A 20,237-nucleotide genomic window follows, 5' to 3' on the forward strand; every position below is an offset into this window, starting at 1 on the left:
GCCTTACCTTGGTGGTTTTCCTCTGGAATGTACATCCTCGTATTTTCATTGACCATTGACCAAAAATTGTTTGAAAGGGAGAAGAAGCCACAAAGAGGAAGAAATGTAAAAACACCCCCAAGTGGGTCTGGATTAATCCCTCCTCCGAGGTCGGCTGCTCTCGTGCAAAATTCAGGGAAGCCGTGGATCCGCAGTATTTCTTCTTCCCTCCTGATGATTACCTGATTCCCATTATTGCATCAAACACCAAAAACTGCTCCTTTCCACTAATGCCTCCTTTAGTAAGATTGTAATGCATCTTCAGTACATCCGGGCCCCTTCCAAGAATTTAGCACCGCACCTCTGGCGGCTACACCATTTGAAAAAAATAAATCGAGAGAGGCAGGAGCGAGGAGAAGCAGAAAGGAGGGGCGAGGGACGCGATGGACCCCAAGACGCGGGGCGCGGGGGTGCGCTCGGGCCACCAGGGGGCTGAGACGTCTCTGCCCACTCTTGGAGAGTCCTCCCGGAGGCCCCCGGCCGGCTTTCAGCTGTCAGAAAGAGCCACCAACTCCTGAGGGCGAGGAGGCAGGAAGAGCCGTCGCCGCCGCCGCTCCGGGCCGCGCCGCGCCGAGCGCCGTTCTGGCAGGGAGCTGTTTCTGCAGAGGCAGAGAGAGGGAGACACCGGGCGCGCGAGAGCGCCGCGCTCACTCCCTCCCAGCCCAGCCCGCCGCGCCCGCGCCCTCCCCTGCCCGCGCCCTCCCCTGCCCGCGCCGCCGCCCGCCCGCCCGGCTCGCTGGAGGCAGACGCGCTGAACGCTTCCAGATGTGGCGGCGGCGCGCAGGCAGCGGGCGCAAGGCTCGGGGCGCACGGCGCGGACTTGAGCCCGAAGTTGAGCATCCGCGGCCGGGCTGCCTGAGGAAGCCTTCTGCCCACGTGACGTCGAGGGGCGCGAGCCCAGGCCGCGGGCCGCGAGAGGGTCCACGCGGGAGCTCCCGGGAGGCCGAGCGCGCGGGGCACCGGGGCGCCGGCCGCCGGGCCCGCGGCGCGAACACACCCACCGCGCCCCGCCGCTGGCGTCGCGCACCCTCCGCGCGCGCGGCCTGCAGCCCTCCGCCCTGGTTATCCTCTGCGGCCGCGGCGCATCCCTGCGGGCCGTCACGCCGGGAAGGCCTCTGTGAGCGGAATTCCAAGAAGAGGGGATACAATTTGCACAACTACCAGTATCTTCATATCGGGCCACTGAACAAAACGGCAAAATGAGTCGTGATTCCGTGATTCTGTTTGATCAATTATAATCAGAGCGGTTGTAGAAGTGACACGCAGAGGCGAGGGTGGGAAGAGGGGAGGGGGGCAGCGAAGGAGCTGGGGAGGCGGAGCCTCGTGGGTACGGCTGTGGTGCCCAGATGTCTGCACAGATTAATAGACCCAGGATTTCTGATTCCTTGGAGGCAGCCGAGCACGTGTTCTGCTAGAATATCTCTACCTACTTCTAATTATTTCTGCCACTCTGGCAGGAATCTGTGGAGCACCTCTCCCTCCTGGAGAAGCAGACACCTCCCCATCAATGCAGCCACAGCAAGTTCCAGGGCACCCCCTGCAGGCCCGGCTCCACTGGCTGGGGCTTGGTGAGCCCTTTGCCCCGCGTTGGGAAGGGGAGGCTGCAGTTACCTCTCCGGGAAGACCTCTCCTGCCTGCCCTTTTGCCCTCCTAGCCTCCCCACCCGCTCTCAGTCCGTGGCTGCTCCTATCCATTCCCATGGCTGTAAGCAACTGTCTATACGTGTCTGTTTCTAGTATAGGCCTTTCTTCTGAATTCCAAACTCAGGCCAACCTGACTCCTCCACTTCTGTGTAATAGTCGTCTCAAAACTGATGTCTCCAAACCAGCCTTCCCCATCTCAGCTAATGACAACTCCCATCCTCCTAGTTGCTGAGGTCAAAAACCTGGGTCATTCTTGACTCTATTCTCATCATCCTGCATCTAGTCCATCAGGAAATCTTGTTGGCCCTACTTTCATATAAATCCAAAGTTGAACCTCTTCTCAGTTATGGCACTGCTCCCACGTAGGTCTGAAGCCAACATCCTACACATAGGTTTCTGCAGCAGCTAATCTCCCTGGTCTACCCTCTCCTTCCCTCCTTGGGTGTATCTCCATCCCTGCTGAGTCTCCCTTGTGTAGACTCAAGTCTTGAGGTATATCTAAGACTGCTGCTGGTCAGAGAAGACTATTTAAAATGGCACATAGCCAGGCCAGGGATTTAGCTCAGTGGCAACGCGCCTGTCTTGCAAGCTCAAGGTCCTGAGTTTGATCCCCCATACTGAAAAAAAAAAAAAAAGGCACATAACCATACTTCTCTGCTCAAAAGTGTCCAGTGAGTCCTCATTTCACTCTGTAAAGCCAAGGTCCTCACAGTGACCTATGTACAACTTCTTTTACATCATCCACTGCCTGCCTCTTGCTGCAGACACACTGGCCTTGTTGATGTTCCCTAAACACTCCAGGTCCTGTCTCCTCCCTTATACACACACAGGGCGGGTGCACCCTGAATGCTCCTTCCCAGACATCCACTTGGTGAACTCCTGTGCCACCCTGGAGCCGCTATTTAGACCTCACCTTCCCAGTAAGACCCATCCTGACGTCACCCTCAGTTGGTACTATGACCTGCCCATCCCCCACCAGTGCTCACAGTCTCTCCTTACTCTACTCTTTGCATGATATTTAATCCCTGGCTAACATACTATGTAGTTTACCATTTATTTTATTGCTTTGTCTGTATCCCCTATGAGAATGTAAACTACATGATGTCAGAGGTCTTGTCCATTTTGTTCACTGCTACACACAGCGATGTCTGGCAGAAAGTAAATACAGAATGAATATGTGTTGAATGAATGCATGAGTCAGAGATGCTTTCAGGAGTGTTTTCACTGTGTCTTATCAAAACACCTCCTTCTGTCCCCTGATCAATACCTGAAACCGCACCACTCCCACCTCATTCCCTTGTGCAGTGGTTTTGGCCCCAGTTTAAAATGCAAGTGCCCCTGGGAGAGATATTAAGCATTATCAGTCACCATTCTCACGTGAAGAACAGTCTAGACTTTGTTGACTACATGAGAAAACTTCCCTCTGCCATTCTGGTGTCTTCATGGTCAACTTTCCACTTCTCAGAAAATTAGAAATGACAAAAATTCAAAGATGAATTATAGGCCTGTGTTTCAGAGGCCAGTGTAGCTGATTGTTTGTTTAAACCAACAGTAAAATTGTTTGCATCCCCTTTTATACTGTATTACAGGAATAATAATGATAGATGACATTATCAAGTATTCTGTGCCACTAAGACGTGTGTTTTATGGGTGCTATCTCATTTAATCCTCACTGCAACCCTATAAGATAGGTATTATTATTATCCCCATCTTACAGATGTGGAAACTAAGAGATTTAAGTGTTACGTCCTAGGTCACTCCACTGGTAAAATGTTCAGCCAGATTTATCCCAGCAATATCTGACACCAAACTCCTGTTCCTAGCATTACCAGCTGTCTCTTTTGAGGGGGTGACTGAGGGCGAGCTGGCAGGAGTGGGCTTGTGGAGATGGATAGTGTATAATGACTGAAATGATTGCAGAAATGGGCTTCACCAAAGCCTAGTAAATGAGAACAGAATGTATGTGTGTTAGGGGGTCAGAGGCTGGATTTATAGCCTGGCTTTCCTAAAGGTAGGCACTGTATAAAATCTAGCAAGTAAATATTACCTTCATGCTTCTTTAGTTTCATTTTTCACTTCTCTTTTCAGCTGTGAAATGTGCTCTTTCCTTTCCAGAAAAAGGTATTTCATAAATATTTGGTCTTACAATGTACACCCATATCCTTGCTTCTAACTTTGGAACTCAGCCCTGTGTGTTCTCTTTCAAGGTAACAAATTCTCAATGTGCCAAATGGAGACCATTTGGAATTCTGACTTGGGTATTTGGAAGGTGGTGGGAGTCTGTCTTTCTCTTTTGTTGAAGGCTTTGATTCCCCTGATGATGGTCACTTTTGTCTACCTCCCTCCCTTCCTTCCTTCCTTCCTTCCTTCCTTCCTTCCTTCCTTCTTTCCTTCCTTCCTTCCTTCTTGCTTTCTTTCTTGTGACAGGATCTCATTAAGTTGCCCATATTGGGCTGGAACTTGCAATCCTCCTGGCTCAGCTTGCTTAAATTGTGGGATTACAGGCATGAGCCATGTGCTCAGTTTTTTGCCACTCTTTCTCTACAATACTGTACTTGTATATGCATGTGCTTCCCCCCACCGCTGCTATACTTTAAATGTCTTAAGGAAGAAAACTATGTTCACTCCTCTTTGTGTCTAACATTATGCTTTGTACATATGGATATTCAGTGTCTATTCAGTGCCTGATTTACTCCAGAAAAGATTTCTTATTGTGACCACAAATATTTCCTTTGGAAGCAATTAAGAGTGTGCTGAATTTTGTTAATTACTGTGTATTTTTAAGTTTGAAAAAACTTGGAAACCAAACACTCAACAAAAATGTTGGCTAAATAATAACTCTGAGAAATTATTCCAAGTGCCTCACACATAAGAAGTCATTTCTCCTCAGAATGACCCTGTGGAAGTGTTACTATTATCCCCATTTTACAGGTGAGGAAACTAAAGCACAGAAAGATTTATTCACCTACCCATGTTTTCACAGCCAGTAAATGTTGAAAGACCTGGGATTTGAACCCCAGCAGCCTCTCTGCAGAGTTTATGCTTTGCCACTAGATAGTTAAACTGGGGTGCATTCATACAAAGAAATCCAACCCAGGTGTAAATAATATTAAGGAGGAATATTAGTGGCATGCAAAAAGACTATACCAGACTCAGGAGCATCTCAAGTTCGAGACCAGCCTGGGCAACTTAGTGACTTAGAACTATCTCAAAATAAAAAGGGCTAGAGGTATAGCTCAGTACAAAGGTTTTGGGCTCGATCTCCAGTGCCACCAAAAAAGGAAGAGAGAAAGAAAGGAAAGAAGGAAGACCAAAAGAAAAAGACTACACCAAAAAAAGAGGTAGAAAATACCTCTTTTTAATTTTTCTTAAAGATGGATGTGTACTTGGACTAAGGAAAAGACTACAAAGGGTCACACCAGAATGGTGACAGTAGCTTCCTCTAAGAAATAGGGTTAGCGGCACTGCTCTAACCCTTTACCGCTGCCTAGGGCCCCTTAGGACCACAGTCCTGTCAAAGAGAATTTCCACCTCCATTTTACAGGTTTATAATCATAACTAAGATTCACTTTCTTGCCCAAAATTGTTTGGCCAATAAATGACAGGACTGGGGACTTGAAAGCAGGTCTATACTAATCCAGAGGCTGTGCACAGCCCACTGCTGTACAAGACATTTTAGGCCCTACAAGTGAAAGGAAGAGAAAGACCTCAAGAAAAGTCCCTCATACCACAGTTCATAGACTGAACAGGGTGCTATTCTTATTCTTTTGCAAGACCCACTGTAATGCCAGTGCCCTCACAATCCACATCTATGTTTAAGAAACCCTGCTGGCCAAGTTCTCTCTTACATCTAAATCTTGCCTTCTGGTCCCTTTCTCTAGAAACCATAGAACAGACTAGATCCTGCCAACCCAGTAGCTGCCTTTATATATTGCATTTAAGGAAAATTCTCCTTGCAACTCAGCCCCAATTTCAGTTCCAAAGGGAAGCCAGAGTGTTTGGATGTGAGGGGAATTCAATCCTCATTCTGCAGCAGCCTAAATTGCTAGATAACTACATCATTGTGGAAACCTGACTATCCTTGTGATTTTCAGCAAAACTTAACCCCTAAAGATACAAAGTAGCAGATGGCTTCTGGCCTGCTCCTGGGGACTGGCTCTCCTACTGGGAGAACACATATACCACGATTCAAATTATGGTGCTCTCTTTCTAATTCTGCAAGTCCATGGTCCAAGCTAATCACTTAATTAGTCTGCATCCCTGTTTTCTCATCTGCGAAATGGAAACATATGACCTCGTTTACTGGGATTCTTTGCAAAAGGAAACTGATATCAAGGGAAGAGCTAAATTGTGAAAGTGATGCTATTAATTACTTGTTTGGGCCCTGAGAAAAATGCTTTTATATGGGTAACCTGCTGACCCCCAGAAGGAACCCTTCCATCAGGCTCAAACCCAGTCCAATCCTCTGTCCATTTTATGAAGTGCTCAAAGGCCATCACAAAGCAGAAGCCTCTCCCAAGCATATTCATTTTGTATGGCTGCCATAACAAATTAGCATTGACGGGGTTGTTTAAGCAGAAATGTATTCTTTCGCATTGGAAGTTCTCAACTCGGTCAGGGTCACGCTGCCTTCAAGGGGTATAGGAGAGAATCCATTCTTTGCCTTTTCCTAGTTATGGTGCTGACAGCATTCCTTGACTTGTAGCCAAATCATTCAAGTGCCACCTCCTTGGTCACACTTCCTTCTCTCTTGGCTGTCATATTGATGCTTCACTCTTATAAGATATTTGTCATTAGATTTAGGCCTCACAAGATCATCCAGGATGATGTTTTTATCTCAAGACTCTTAAATTAATCACACCTACAAAGACCCTCTTTCCAAATAAGCTAATAGTCACACATTTGGGGGTTAGGACATGGATATATTGGGGGGGGGGTCACTATTCAACCCACTGCATTATCTTAATCTACACTAATGTCCCTTTACCTTATTTCATTTGAATCTCAAATCTAACATCTAATAGTCCCTGAAATTTTGCAAACTCCCCGTCTTAATTTCAGTTCTTTCATTTATGAAATAGAAATTACAATCATATGTTAAGACTTAAATGAGTGCTACATAACTCAAACATAATTGCTGGACTACAGAAGGTAATCCTTTCCCTCAGTATTAATCTTACACATGTAACAGCTGCGTGGGTTAAATATTATGTTTGTTTGTTTGTTTGTTTGTTTATAGTACTGGGAATTTAAGTCAGAGTCTTCACCTTGAGCTACATTCCCAGCCCTTTTAATATTTTTTATTTTGGAGATAGGGTCTCACTAAATTGCTAAGCTGCCTAGGCTGGGCTTGAATTTTCAATCTTCCTTTCTAAACCTCCCAGAGTTCTGGGATTACAGGCACGCATCACCATGTTCAGCATCAGCTCTTTAATCCTGGAATGCTTGGAGAAGTTAAATAACTTGACCAAACCAACTCAGGATTATGTTTTGAAGATAACAGAGAACTTACAATGCATTCAAACAAAGCTAGGACTAGAGGAGAGAACGTTGATAAAACTGGTTAGAAAAGGAAGAGAACAGGTAGGAGTGGACCTGACTTTAAAACCTCCAACTCATTATGCTCCATGCCCTTCCTAATTCCTTTACCTTCTCAGCTACTCTAGACCAATTCAAAAGATATTCACTTGAGCTAGACAAAAAAATTTTCTCAAAGGAGGCTCAGAAATGTTCTCTTCCTTTTCTAACAACCAGTTTTGTTAACATTCTCTCCTCTCCTCCTAGCTTTGTTTGAATGCATTGTAAGTTCTTTGTCATCTTCAAAACACAATCCTGAGAGTAAACACCTTTTTCTGGTCATCAGAAATTAGCTGTCAGCTCTCTTGTTCTATTCAAAGCTGTCATGTTAATATAACTCTTGGGGATTTTGCTTCCCTTTGATGTTTCAGCTGATATTCACTCTGTAATGTCCCTTCCCCCGACACTTGGTTCTCCTTCTTACTCGTGGATAATAAATGATAGCACAGATCATATTTGTGCTTGAGATGATTCTTTCCCAAGTGGCTACTTTGCATGCATCTCTCTTAAAATTCCACACTATTCATCTCCAGCTTGCTTTGCCACCACACTAGACCAATGCTGTTTATAGAGTGCCACTCATATCAACTTCTAATATAATCTACTTAACAAGAATATTCTCTTTTCCTCATCTTTTGGGCATGTGGAAGAATACACTTTCAACAACTCTGCATTTGGACACAATTATTGAACAAGTTCTAACTAATGAAATGTAACTAGAAGGGACATATGTCACTTCCAGTTGGAGTGATTTTAAAAAATTGCAATTCTCCTGTCTCTCTCCTCTCTGACATATAAGTCAGATAGTACAGCTACAAAACAGAGAGGCAGGTTCCACCACTCCCAGCCCAGATGTAGGGGCTTCCGGGGCACTGTTCCACTGCTCCTAGCACAGAGGAGGTGAGATGTGCAGGTGCCAAAAACGTACCCCACCCTACACCACACACCCCGTTGAAATGAGAAGACTGGTAAACAAGTCTCAAAACCAGACTTCCAGATCACCTACAGAAACCCCAAAGGGAAACGAGATGGAACACTCTGATACTCAACCACCTGGACTACCAGAAATAGCAACAAAAGAGGATCTGGAAAAAATGAAATCAGAAATAATTTCTCACATAACAGCAGAGATTGTGCCCATACTGCAAGGCATGATTGATAAATCTAGAGAGGACACAGATTTAAAAAATAGAGAAGCTGAGGAACGTGATGGAATCCCAACATAGGAAACAGATGGAATCCATAAAACAGATGCAAACAGATTTCCAGAAGATTAAAAACTCCACTGAAAGTCTACGCAGCAGAATGAGCCAATGTGAGGACAGAATTTCACATATAGAAGATATGATTGCAATTAGTGACCAGGAAAAGAAAAATTGCTTCAAAATTGTAAGAGACCATGAGAAATCAATCCAGCAGCTGCTAAATGATGCAAAGAGGAATAACATAAGACTGATTGGAGTCAACGAAGTAACAGGAGAGAGTGCAGATGACGTAAAAAACCTGTTCACAGAAGTGATGGCAGAAAACTTCCCAAGCAGGGGAAAAGAACTTGACATACAGATAAGTGAGGTATATAGGACTCCAAATAGCCTTGATCAAAAAAAATCTACACATAGGCATATAATTGTTAAGAGTGATGTATTCCAAGCCCTAAAGGAAAGCAGCCTCGAATCCAAATTGATGTACCCTGCAAAACTATCTTTCAAAATTAATGAGGAAATAAGATACTTTCATAACAAAGAGCACCTTAGGAAATTCATGAATACCAAACCAGCACTCCAAAATATTTTAGATAATATCCTAGGAACAGACGTTGAGGATCACAACCCCAGGAAGCACAGCAGAATGAATCCATCGGGCACAACAAGAAATTAAATGTAAAGGCGTAGAATCCAACAAAAAAAATCATGACAATGACAAGTCAATATCTGTCAGTTATAACCATCAATGTTAATGGTCTCAACTCACCAATGAAAAGAAATAGACTGGCAGAATGGGTCAAGGAGTGAGATCCAACAATATGCTGCATACAAGAAAGACACTTAATTCAAAAAGAAACTCATAGGGCTGGGGATTTAGCTCAGTGTTTCCTCCACCTGCCTCATAAGCAGAAGGACCCGAGTTCAATCCCTGGTACAAAAAAAAAAAAAAAAAGAAACTCATAGACTGAAAGTTAAAGGGTGGAAAACAATACTCCATGTGACAGGAACCCCCAAAAAAGCAGGAGTAGCTATCCTCATTGCAGATCAAGTGGATTTCAAACCAACACTGATTAAGAGAGACAAAGAAGGACACTACATCCTTGTAAAGGGAACAATCCAAGAGGAAGAGGTGACAATCATAAATATCTATGCACCAAACACTAGTGTGCCCAACTATATAAAACAAATGCTAACAGACAGGAAAAGTCATATATGCCCTAATACAATAGTAGTGGGGGACCTGAATGCCCCACTGTCACAAATAGATAGATCAACTAGACAAAAAATAAGTAATGAAATACTACAACTCAATCAAACTCTTGAACAAATGAACTTAACAGATGTTTACAGAGTGTTCCACCCCACAAAATCTGAATACACATTCTTTTCAGCTGCACACAGGTCGTTCTCCAAAATAGACCACATACTTGCTCATAGAACATATTTAGGTAAGTGCGAAGGAATTGGAGTTATCCCCTGTATATTATCAGACCATAGTGCAATGAAATTGGAGATCCATAGCAAAAGAAACTCAAAATATTTCATAAACATGTGGAAATTGAACAACACACTTCTGAATAACCAATGGGTCACAGAGGAAATTAAAGAAGAAATCAGACAGTTCCTTGAATTGAATGGCAGTGACAATACAACATATCAGAATCTATGGGACACAATGAAAGCAGTCTTATGAGGGAAATTCATAGCAGTGAATATGCATATTAGGAAAACAGAATGAGCCCAATTAAACAACCTGATGCTGAACCTCAAGCTTCTAGAAAAAGAAGAGCAGGACAAACCCAAAGCTCATAAAAAAGGGGGTAATTATAAAGATCAGAGCAGAAATCAATTCAATGCAAAACTAAGAGAACAATACAAAAAATTAATGAAGCCAAGAGTTGGTTCTTTGAAAGAATCAACGAAATTGACAAGCCCTTAGCCAACCTTATCAGAAAAAGGAAAGAAAAGGCCCAAATCCATGCAATTAGGAATGAAAAGGGTGAAATTACAACAGACCCAACACAAAGCCAGAAGATCATCAATACCTACTTTGAGAACCTATATGCCAACAAGATTGAAAACACAGAAGAAATGGACAGATTCCTAGATACATATGAATTTCCAAAGTTGAATGAAGAAGAACCAAAACTTCTGAACAGCCCAATATCAACCAATGAAATTGAAAACATAATTAAAAACTTACCAACTAAGAAAAGCCCAGGTCCTGATGGCTTCACTGCTGAATTTTACAAGACATTTAGAGAGGAACTGCTGCCACTACTGTTTAAACTCTTCAATGAAATTGAAAGGGAAGCAATACTCCCAAATTCATTCTTGGAAGCAAGCATCACCTTGATCCTCAAAGCAGAGAAAGACCCAACTGAAAAAGAGAACTATAGGCCAATCTCACTAATGAACATAGATGCAAAAATCCTTCATAAGATACTGGCAAATAGAATGCAGAAGATCATCAAGAAGATCATACACCCCAATCAAGTGGGATTCATCCCAGGGATGCAGGGATGGTTCAATATATGAAAATCAATCAATGTAATACACTATATCAATAGAGCCAAGGACAAAAACCATATGATCATCTCAATAGGTGCAGAAAAATCATTTGACAAAATCCAACACTCATTTATGATAAAAATTCTATAAAAAATTGGAATAGACAGTCTCTACCTCAATCTGATAAAAACCATCTATGAAAAATCAACAGCAAATATCATACTAAATGGTTAAAAACTGAAATCCTTCACACTAAAATCAGGAACAAGACAAGGATATCCACTATCACCACTCATATTCAATATAGTTTTGGAAACATTAGCCATGGCAATTAGACAAGAGAAAGAAATAAAAGGAAAAAGTTAGGAAAGGAAGTCAGATTGTCATTATTTGTAGATGACATGATACTTTATCTAGAAGACCCCAAGAACTCCACCAAAGTCTTCTAGACTTAATAACCAAATTCAGTAGAGTAGCTGGATACAAGGTCAACACACAAAAATCAATAGCTTTTCTCTACACGAACAATAGACTCACTGAGAGAGAAATAGGGCAAACAATTCCTTTCCCAATAACATCCAAAAAACTGAAATACCTAGGAATCAACCTAACGAAAGAAATCAAAAACCTCTTCTCTGAAAACTATAGCACTCTGAAAAGAGAGATTGAAGATGATATCAGAAAATGGACAGACATTCCCTGCTCCTGGGTAGAAAGGATTAACATAGTGAAAATGGCCATAACTCCCAAACCGCTATATAGATTCAATGCAATCCCAATTGAAATCCCAGCAGCATACTTCATGGACCTTGAGAAAATAATCCAAAAATTCATTTGGAACAAGAAGAGACACAGAATAGCAAAAGCAATTTTAGGTAACAGAGACATGGCAGGGGGTATCACAATCCCCAACCTGCAACTATACTACAAAGCTACTGTGATAAAAACAACATGATACTGGCAAAGAAACAGACCTGAGGAGCAGTGAAACACATTAGAAGATGCAAAACAACTCCAGACATACTCAGCCACTTCATCTTCCACAAAGGAGTCAAACACCTTCACTAGAGGAAAGATAGCCTCTTTAATAAATGGTGCTGGAAAAATTGGGTTTCAGCTTGCCAAAGATTAAAACTAGACCTATATCTCTCGCCATGCACTAAACTAAAATAGAAATGGATTAAAGATCTAAATATTAAAATAGAAACACTGAATCACCTGGAACAGAGGTTAGGTAGAACTCTTGAAGACATTGGTGTAGGAAAAGATTTTATGAACAAAACCTCAGTTGCCCATGAACTAGCACAAACAATCAACAAGTGGGATCTCTTCTTATTAAAAGGCTTCTGCATAGCAAGAGAAACCACCAGCAGTGTGAAGAGACAACCCACAATGTGGGAGAACATCTTCACCTGCTATTCCTCAAACAAAAGTCTACTATCTCGAATCTATATAGATCTTTTAAAAAATCAGACCTCCCAAATTTAAAGACCCAATCCAAAAATGGGCATCTGAAATGAGCAGACATTTCTCAGACAAAGAAGTAGAAATAGCAAATAAACATACGAAAAAATATTCAACATCACTGGTCACTCGAGAGACGCAAATGAAAACAATGCTGAGATTCCATCTCACTCCAGAAAGAATGGTTGCTATCATGAAATTGACCAATAACAAATGCTGGTGGGGATGTGAGGAGAAAGGAACCCTTCTCCATTGTTGGTGGGAGTGCAGACTGGTGCAACCACTGTGGAAATCAGTATGGAGATTCTTCAAAGAACTAGGACTACAGGTCCCATTTGACCCAGCTATTTCCCTGCTGGGTATCTTCCCCAAAGAATTAAAAGAATCATACCACAGTGATATATGTGTACCCATGTTCATAGCAGAACAATTTGTAATAGCTAAAACTTGGAAGCAGCCCAAATGCCCAACAACTGCACACTGGATAAAGAAGATGTGGTATTTTTTATAAAATGGAGTACTACTCAGCCATAAAAAATAAGAAACTAGAGACATTTATAGCTAAATGAATGCACATTGAGGCGATACTCTTAAGTGAAATAAACAGGATGCACATGTGTAAATACCGTATAGTTTCTCTAGTATGAGAAACTGAAAGTGTAAATAAGGACCACAAGGTATAATAGATAATGTAAAATAGGAAGAAAGGGGGCAAAGGGGAAGGGGAAGTGGGAGGGGTAGGGGAAAGGAAAGAAGGGAATGGAATTAATAAAAGAAAATGAAACACTGTAAACAAAGTCTATGTAAATAGGAAGGGATGGAGGGGTTTAAAGGAGGGCAGGAGAAGGGGGAAAAATAAGAACCAAGAGAGATTATGGAAAGGTGCAAATTTCCAATGATGAATGTCATTATATTGTATACCTAAAATGTACCAACAAAATAAAATTTTCAAAAAAACAGAGAGGCAGCTAACAGCCTGGATCCCTCAGTGACTTTGTGAAGCAGAACATTCCATTGACCACCCCCTCTGGACATTTTATTGTATGAATCATTTCCAAGAATTTGGAAGTGATTTCCATGGTATACTGTTGCCCATCCTGACTGGCGGACTCAATAACATGTGTGATAAGAGAGTTTCCAAGTTCCATTCCAATCAGTATATTATCAATGATGGGCAAGTTGTAACTATAATGACATTGTGATGTAATGATATTGATATTTATAATTTATGTACTATATAATGTTTTTATTTGTTCTAGATAAATCAGTGATGGTATCCATTGCAACAGATTCCACAGATGAAATGCCCCAAAACACATTTTCCTCTTAAAATCTGCAAGAATATAGGCATCCTCATGCATCTATTTATATTGAGTAGTTTATGCACACTAATCTTGTATGGATGAATCAAGAACATGTTAACAATTTTCCAAGTGTGCTTGGAAAATGTATGGAGTTTAGGCCATTTTCAAACCAATGTACCATAACAGTCTTGGTACACGGATGGTCTAATAGAATGCATTTCCAGCTTTCAGGTTGGTATGATTTATATTTAGGTGTCCCCTGGAAGCCTCATTCAATCATAGGTGGGGCTTTTGGGAAGTGACTGGATTATGAGGCTTATAGCTAACTTGCTATTAGTAGGTGGGGTCTGAACGGAAGAGGTGGGTCATGAGGAATACGACATATAAGCAAGATCTCCCTTCCCAGCTCCTTTCTTGACTCACTCTCCTTCCTGGATACCACGAGATAAGCAGCTTTCCTCTGCCCAGACCCTCCCAACATGCCATTTTCCCTTGAACCCAGTCAACTATGGACTGAACCTTTTACAAACTGTGATCCAAAATGAACCTTCCTTCCTTTAAGTTGTGGATGTCTGATATTGGGTGTCAGTGACGAGAAAGTGACTATCTTAACTCTGGATGGAGGACAACCTGAAGGAGAGGCTAGAGCCCACTTGCTGCTTCTCCTTTCTCTCACAGGCATCCTTCTCCCGCACTCTGGAAGAGAGGCACAGCTGCCACTTACCTACATTCTTCCACACCCAGGGCACCAAACACAGAAACATTTGAAACACTAGTATCCATGAGCCCTGTTTAATCGGATATCATATCCCTCCTTGGAAACAAAGTCTTTGTAAATAGGGAAGGGTGGGCAGGGAATGGGGGAAAATTAAGAACAAAGATACATCATGAAAAGGTACAAGTGCCCAATGAGAAATGTAAATGTATTGTATACCTAAAATGTACCAATAAAAGAATTTAAGGAAAAAATAAATAAATAAAATAAAATACCCCTCCATTGTTTTTTTTGAAGATATAATGCTACCTTAATTTTATAATTACTTTTTAAAGCTTATAATGTAATTACATTGTTTTGTTCCATTATAATTCACAATTATTTGTATGAAACAGTGGTCTCACTAGAGACTACAAAGGGGAAGAGTGGGGATAACAGGTACCAAATTACTGTTAGGAAGAATTAGCTCTAATGTTCAATGGCACAGTAGCATAACTAAGAGACTGCAACAGTTTATGATATGTTCCAGAATAACTAAAGGAGTCCAAAGTTTTCCAACACATAGAAATGATAAATGTTTGAGGAGCTAGAAATGCTAATTACCCTGATTTGATCATTATACACATATCCATTTATCATACTGTGTCTATAAACATGTACAAATATGATGTCAATTAAAATTTTTAAAATTTAAATGGAAAAAATGTAATGACAATCAAATCCAAAAATGTATAACACAAAATTTTACAATCATAGAACAATCTCTAATTTCAATTTCAATTTATATATCTCTTTTGTCACAGAGTAGTTTTATAGTGTAATCAATAAAAGATTTTCAGGCAAAGATTTAGAATATATTGTATTATTCTAAAATATAAGGAGGAAATGGAATTTAAATATGTTTCCAAGGAGAAAAAGAAATGATGCAAAATCTTTGACAGCTAAAAGCAGGGCTTTTATATAATTTTGAAAGAATAATAGAATGTATCAAATAGCTATGGTGTTTATATTTCATTGGAAACTTTATAAAGAATGATGGAACAATTTTATTTTAAACTGTCAAGATTTACAAAGCACCAGAAATTGCATCATTTGCAACCATTTAAACTTATCATGAAAATTTTGGGGTGTCAACTTGAAAATCTATGATGAGGCACCTGCTTTTTCAAAACTCTTTTTGGGGGATATGCAAGCAAAGCAGCATGGAGACCCCTGTTCGGCACAGGCAGAGGTTCTGAAGACCCCAGCTTAGTGGCGGCTCCATGGCTAGCACTGCTTCTGAGCAGTGTGTAAGATGCTGAACTGCACAGGAAGGTTGCACAGACTTGACAAATCAGTAATGTTTGTGAAACCAGCGCACACCTCTGGTTCTCATTCTCACTCTGTCTTCTATCCCCAGTACAATCTTAAACAATTTATCTCCCTTCTAAAGGTTTCTAATCTTCTTGAGATCCTTGGAGAAAGAAATGTGAAGTGTCACGTGTCACATTATCCCAGAGAATAAGAGCAGCATCCTCGAGAGCATCAGAATCCATGTATTCCTGGGCAGTCTTTCTGACCCCAGATTATTTGTATTTTATTCCATGACAGAATCATTGCCTTTTAAAGTATAATTTTAATCCCTAAAGGCCAAACAGAATAGACATTGGAACTTTACCGCCTATACCTACCCTTTCAAATTATCTGAGCTTGAGTTTTCTCAGCCTCAAATGAAATTCTTTCAGTTCTGGCCTTCCATCAGGATTTATGGGACAAACCTAAATGTGCCACATTTGTATTTATAGTTGTAAAGCCAAAAGGTTAGATATTAGAGTGAACTCTGGATTCTAAGCTTGTATCTATTACTGCCTGGCTTATATTCTTGAATTCCCTCAATCATAAACTGGGAAACTCCCAAGGACAGGGTTCTGAGTACAAAAATGAAACACTAACATGAAAATGTTTGGTGGGTAAAAATATAGAAATAGCAGGGTATTTATTACGAGGGAGATGTAATTTTTTTTATCCTCTTTGACAATCTGTCATAGTACCCACCAATCTCTTCTTATCCTACCTAAATAACATTAATTCTAACACTTTCCATTTTTCCTCCTTTTTCTCTTTGGAAAAAGAAAACATCTGGTCACCACTTCTTATATGCAAACCTACTATCTATTTTCAGAAAGAGTATTTGAAACCAGTTCTTCAGAAATGGAAGTCAGGGGTATTCAACACCTCTACATTGCCCAGCCTACCATTTAGACTTTAATGACCAAATTCTACCAAATTAAATTTCAACAGTTTTATCCAGGTAACCATTTGATGCTTGAAATTTTTCCTTAAAACTCTAAAAGCAAATTATATATCAGCTAAATTATTTGCTGCTACATCTGTGCTTTTAACTAATTCTCCTCTGTAAAGAGCAGGACAACAAGATCCATTTCCTGGGGCTGGTCAGTGTTACAGAGTTTTGGGGGCATTGGGCTAAAAACATAAGAACTTCACTGAAGTCTTCTTCAGTAGTTTTTTAAATGTCCAAATCATGAATTTAAAAAACAAAAACAAAGCCAAAAAATCACAGAGAGGGAGAGGAACGGAGAGAGAGAGAGAGAGACAGAGAGAGAGAGACAGAGAGAGAGAGAGAGAGAGCTGTTGAACCTCAAACATCTAATGGTTATCTCTCTGACTGCCAAAGTTATGAATTAATCTGCCACTGGATAACCAAGCCAGTAGCATGAAGAGGTGATGACTTGAAAAACCTGGTGTTGTCATGCTTTCAACAGTATCCCAGTAGACAACCTAGTCCCTGCCATTCTCCACTAGTCGATGTAAATCCTGCCCCAGCTTCAGAAACACTCTCTCTGTACACACACACACACACACACACACACACACACACACACACGAGACACCTATCACCCATATGATGCTCCACAGGAGCCCCAAGATCTATAATTTCCAGCCCAGGCACAAGGATGCTCATCTTCTCTCCTTGGATCCTCAGAGTCCAAAATCATCCTTCATTCCTTTATCCTGCCCACACCCAAATCGCCAGCATTTGTCTTTAGCATCTGTCTGGCAGGCTTCTACTCACCCTCTAGGACCAAGTTCAAGAGTCATGGATCAGGCTTTTTTTTCCCCTGTGCTATCAAAGAGGTTTATAGTTACCTCTATCAGAGTAGGTACATTGCTGTAGTCATTCTTTTCTCTCTTGTATCCCCAAATGGTCTCTGAGCATCTCAAGGGCAAGAACCATGTTTTACTTACCTTTGTATCTCCTGTACCAAGAGCAATGTTTGGCTCCTAGGAAGTGCTTAATAAACGTGGAATGAATGAGTGAGTGAATGAATGCTCTGTCAATCGATCCCTGAGATGGTAGGGAGTTAATTCAAAAGATTATATTGCTAATGGTACAATTTCAGACATATTGCAGGCTGGTGGAGGAGAAATTTTGGGACCAAGAGACCTGCCCTACTTCCTTCAATCATTTCACAGAAGTACCTACATGAAAGGCTGGCCTGGAGCTGGGAGACAATGTTTCTGGAAAATCTCCCTGGTAGATTAGTTCAAAGGGAAGTTGCTTCACTTGTCCTCTCATCATTGTTCAGTTACTTAGCCAAACAGACCCTTTAGTAGGGGGCTGGGAGTCTACACTAAAGTTTTGGTTCTTGTTTTCCATTAAGAGGCCCATGTTATGTGCAAGGGGCTGACTTTTAGCTGCAGAGATCATCATTCACAGCATCCATCTTTCCTAATTTCCAGGTTAACTTACATAACATTTGCAATCCTTGCATTAGCTAATGTACCATCTGTAACACCTAGATGTCCATAACCTTTCCCCAGCATCTGTCTGTGACAAGCTCATAATGACAAAATTCAAGTCCAGGGATCTCTCCTTTGAAAATACTTGGACCCAGACAGTCAGGTGGTGTTGTGCTGGTGGACTGAATCCATAGGGAAGTGACTTAGGTAAGAAAAAAATCAGATCAAGTGATAAAAAGGAGAAATACATTGCAAGCCACAGCTGTCCTACAAGAACTAGAAATAAAATAGATATTTGAAGCTGTATTACCAATTGTTGCGTGTGAAAGCTGCCCAGCAAAACCCTAGAATGCTATTAAGCCTAGGTCCAGCTATCTCCAGGAATAGTTCCTGAATCATGTCACAACAATGTTTTTCTTTTATGTTTCTTTATCAAAACTTATCAAAACTTTTCCTAAAATACATTGCTTATTTTGAAAATGGGACTTTGTATCTTAAGTGGCCAAGCATACCAAAAATAAGAACAAAGTATCTGAGAAGCAGCAGTAAGAATTTAATGTCCATGAGCAATAATGAGGACTGACTGAACTGAAAAGTTTTGGTGTAACCCTTTCAGGAAGGGCTAGGCTATTACGTAGTTGAATTAAGTGGTCACCCACATGGTGTCAAGTGTGTAATTAGAAAAGTCACCCTACCCCTTAGGTATCTATAGTTTCATCAGAGTGCCACAGTGACTCAAATTCTAGAAATGGAAATGCAATCTTTAGGTTAAATAGTGGCTCATTAAGTAACCTATTTAGAGTGCAATATCGCTATGAAGAAGAACATTCAAGTCTCTTACATCACTAACAATGCAATATGAATTATTTTGTCATGTTTCTTCTCCCCAGTACATAAGGGGCCTGGGCCATATTGAGGGCATAGTTTTTGTCATTACTTGTTTGTCTGGGTTTTTTGGATGGGAAGGGGAATGGAAATGGAGGAAGAAGAAAGTTTAAATGAGAGAAAAGAGTATCAGAATATAGAATCAGTGGTACCAAAAATCTCTTTGCCTGCTACACAATTTTGCATAGGACCATGCACACAGAATCCACCTACACCAGTGATGGTGAACCTTTTAGAGAGAAGTACGCAAACCACAACCCAGAACCTACTTATTCATCACAAAGTGCCAACACTGCAATTACACCTGAATACTAAGGTTTCAGTTGAGAAAAAACAATTCATACATTAACATCGTCTGTCTTAAAAGAAAAACAAACAACATGGGTGCCATAGGTTTGCCGCCACTGATCTAAACCGCAGGTGTCCAACCTGCTGGCTTGTCCGGGTCACACTGAAGGAAGAGGGATTATCTTGTGCCACATATAAAATATATCATGTAATTAATTATTAATGTATGTAATTAATTAATGCATGTAATAACAAAGCTTTCTTAATTTTTATTGTATTTTAACTTATTAAATTATTTATGAAACAGAAGCCTAAATTTAATGATTAAATAAGAAAACTTACATATCTGCCTAACAATAATAAACCCCGCCTTCACAGTATACACACACGTAGGTAGGTTGAAATACTATTTTTGGTAGTTGCTGCCTTTTATTTGCCATGTCCAATAAGTGCGTGACAGATACATGTGGGTTTCAAGCCCGCAGTCTGCACGGCAGGCTCAGGAGGCACAGTCAGCACTGCACTGTGCCCTACACAGCATTCCGTTGTTGTCTACACAGTTGGTGCTCAAGTACCATGCAATGGAATCATGAAAAATATCACTAAGAGCTCACCCAATAAGTTTAAAATTTATGATCTTGCCGGGCCACATTACTAGCTTTCCAAGGCCACTTGTGACCTATGAGCTGTGGGTTGAACAGGTCTGCTCCAGAAGGATCCTATTTTCTGGTCCATTAGCCCATTCAGCCTCAAAATTTAATGCACATGTGAATCACCTAGGGATCTTGTTAAAATACATATTTTTCTTTCTCTCCTCTTCCTCCTCGCTCTCTCTCTCTCTCTCTCTCTGCAGTGCTGAGGATGG

The 20,237-nt window shown here is 41.1% G+C and overlaps 1 protein-coding gene across 44 annotated transcripts in view; it reads right to left on the reverse strand.

Annotated features, from left to right (window-relative positions):
- The window catches only part of Cacna1c (calcium voltage-gated channel subunit alpha1 C), a 733,897-nt gene that overhangs the window by 635,349 nt on the left and 78,311 nt on the right, over positions 1–20,237 (reverse strand). For 3 of the 44 annotated variants that reach the window (XM_087182610.1, XM_087182605.1, XM_087182544.1), the window contains exon 1: positions 8–653. The exons of 35 other annotated variants lie outside the window; for them this stretch is intronic. In XM_087182610.1, the coding sequence (XP_087038736.1) occupies positions 8–56 (49 nt within the window). In that variant the 5' untranslated portion in view covers positions 57–653. Of the gene's footprint in view, positions 1–7; positions 656–20,237 lie in introns of those variants that run through there. 6 more of the 44 variants (XM_087182616.1, XM_087182596.1, XM_087182611.1 and 3 more) reach the window with 3 other exon arrangements.

Source organism: Heterocephalus glaber, unplaced genomic scaffold (genome assembly GCF_053883595.1).
Source record: "Heterocephalus glaber isolate CG9 unplaced genomic scaffold, H.glaber_assembly_v1.0 deba00000281, whole genome shotgun sequence".
Lineage (NCBI taxonomy): Eukaryota > Metazoa > Chordata > Mammalia > Rodentia > Bathyergidae > Heterocephalus > Heterocephalus glaber.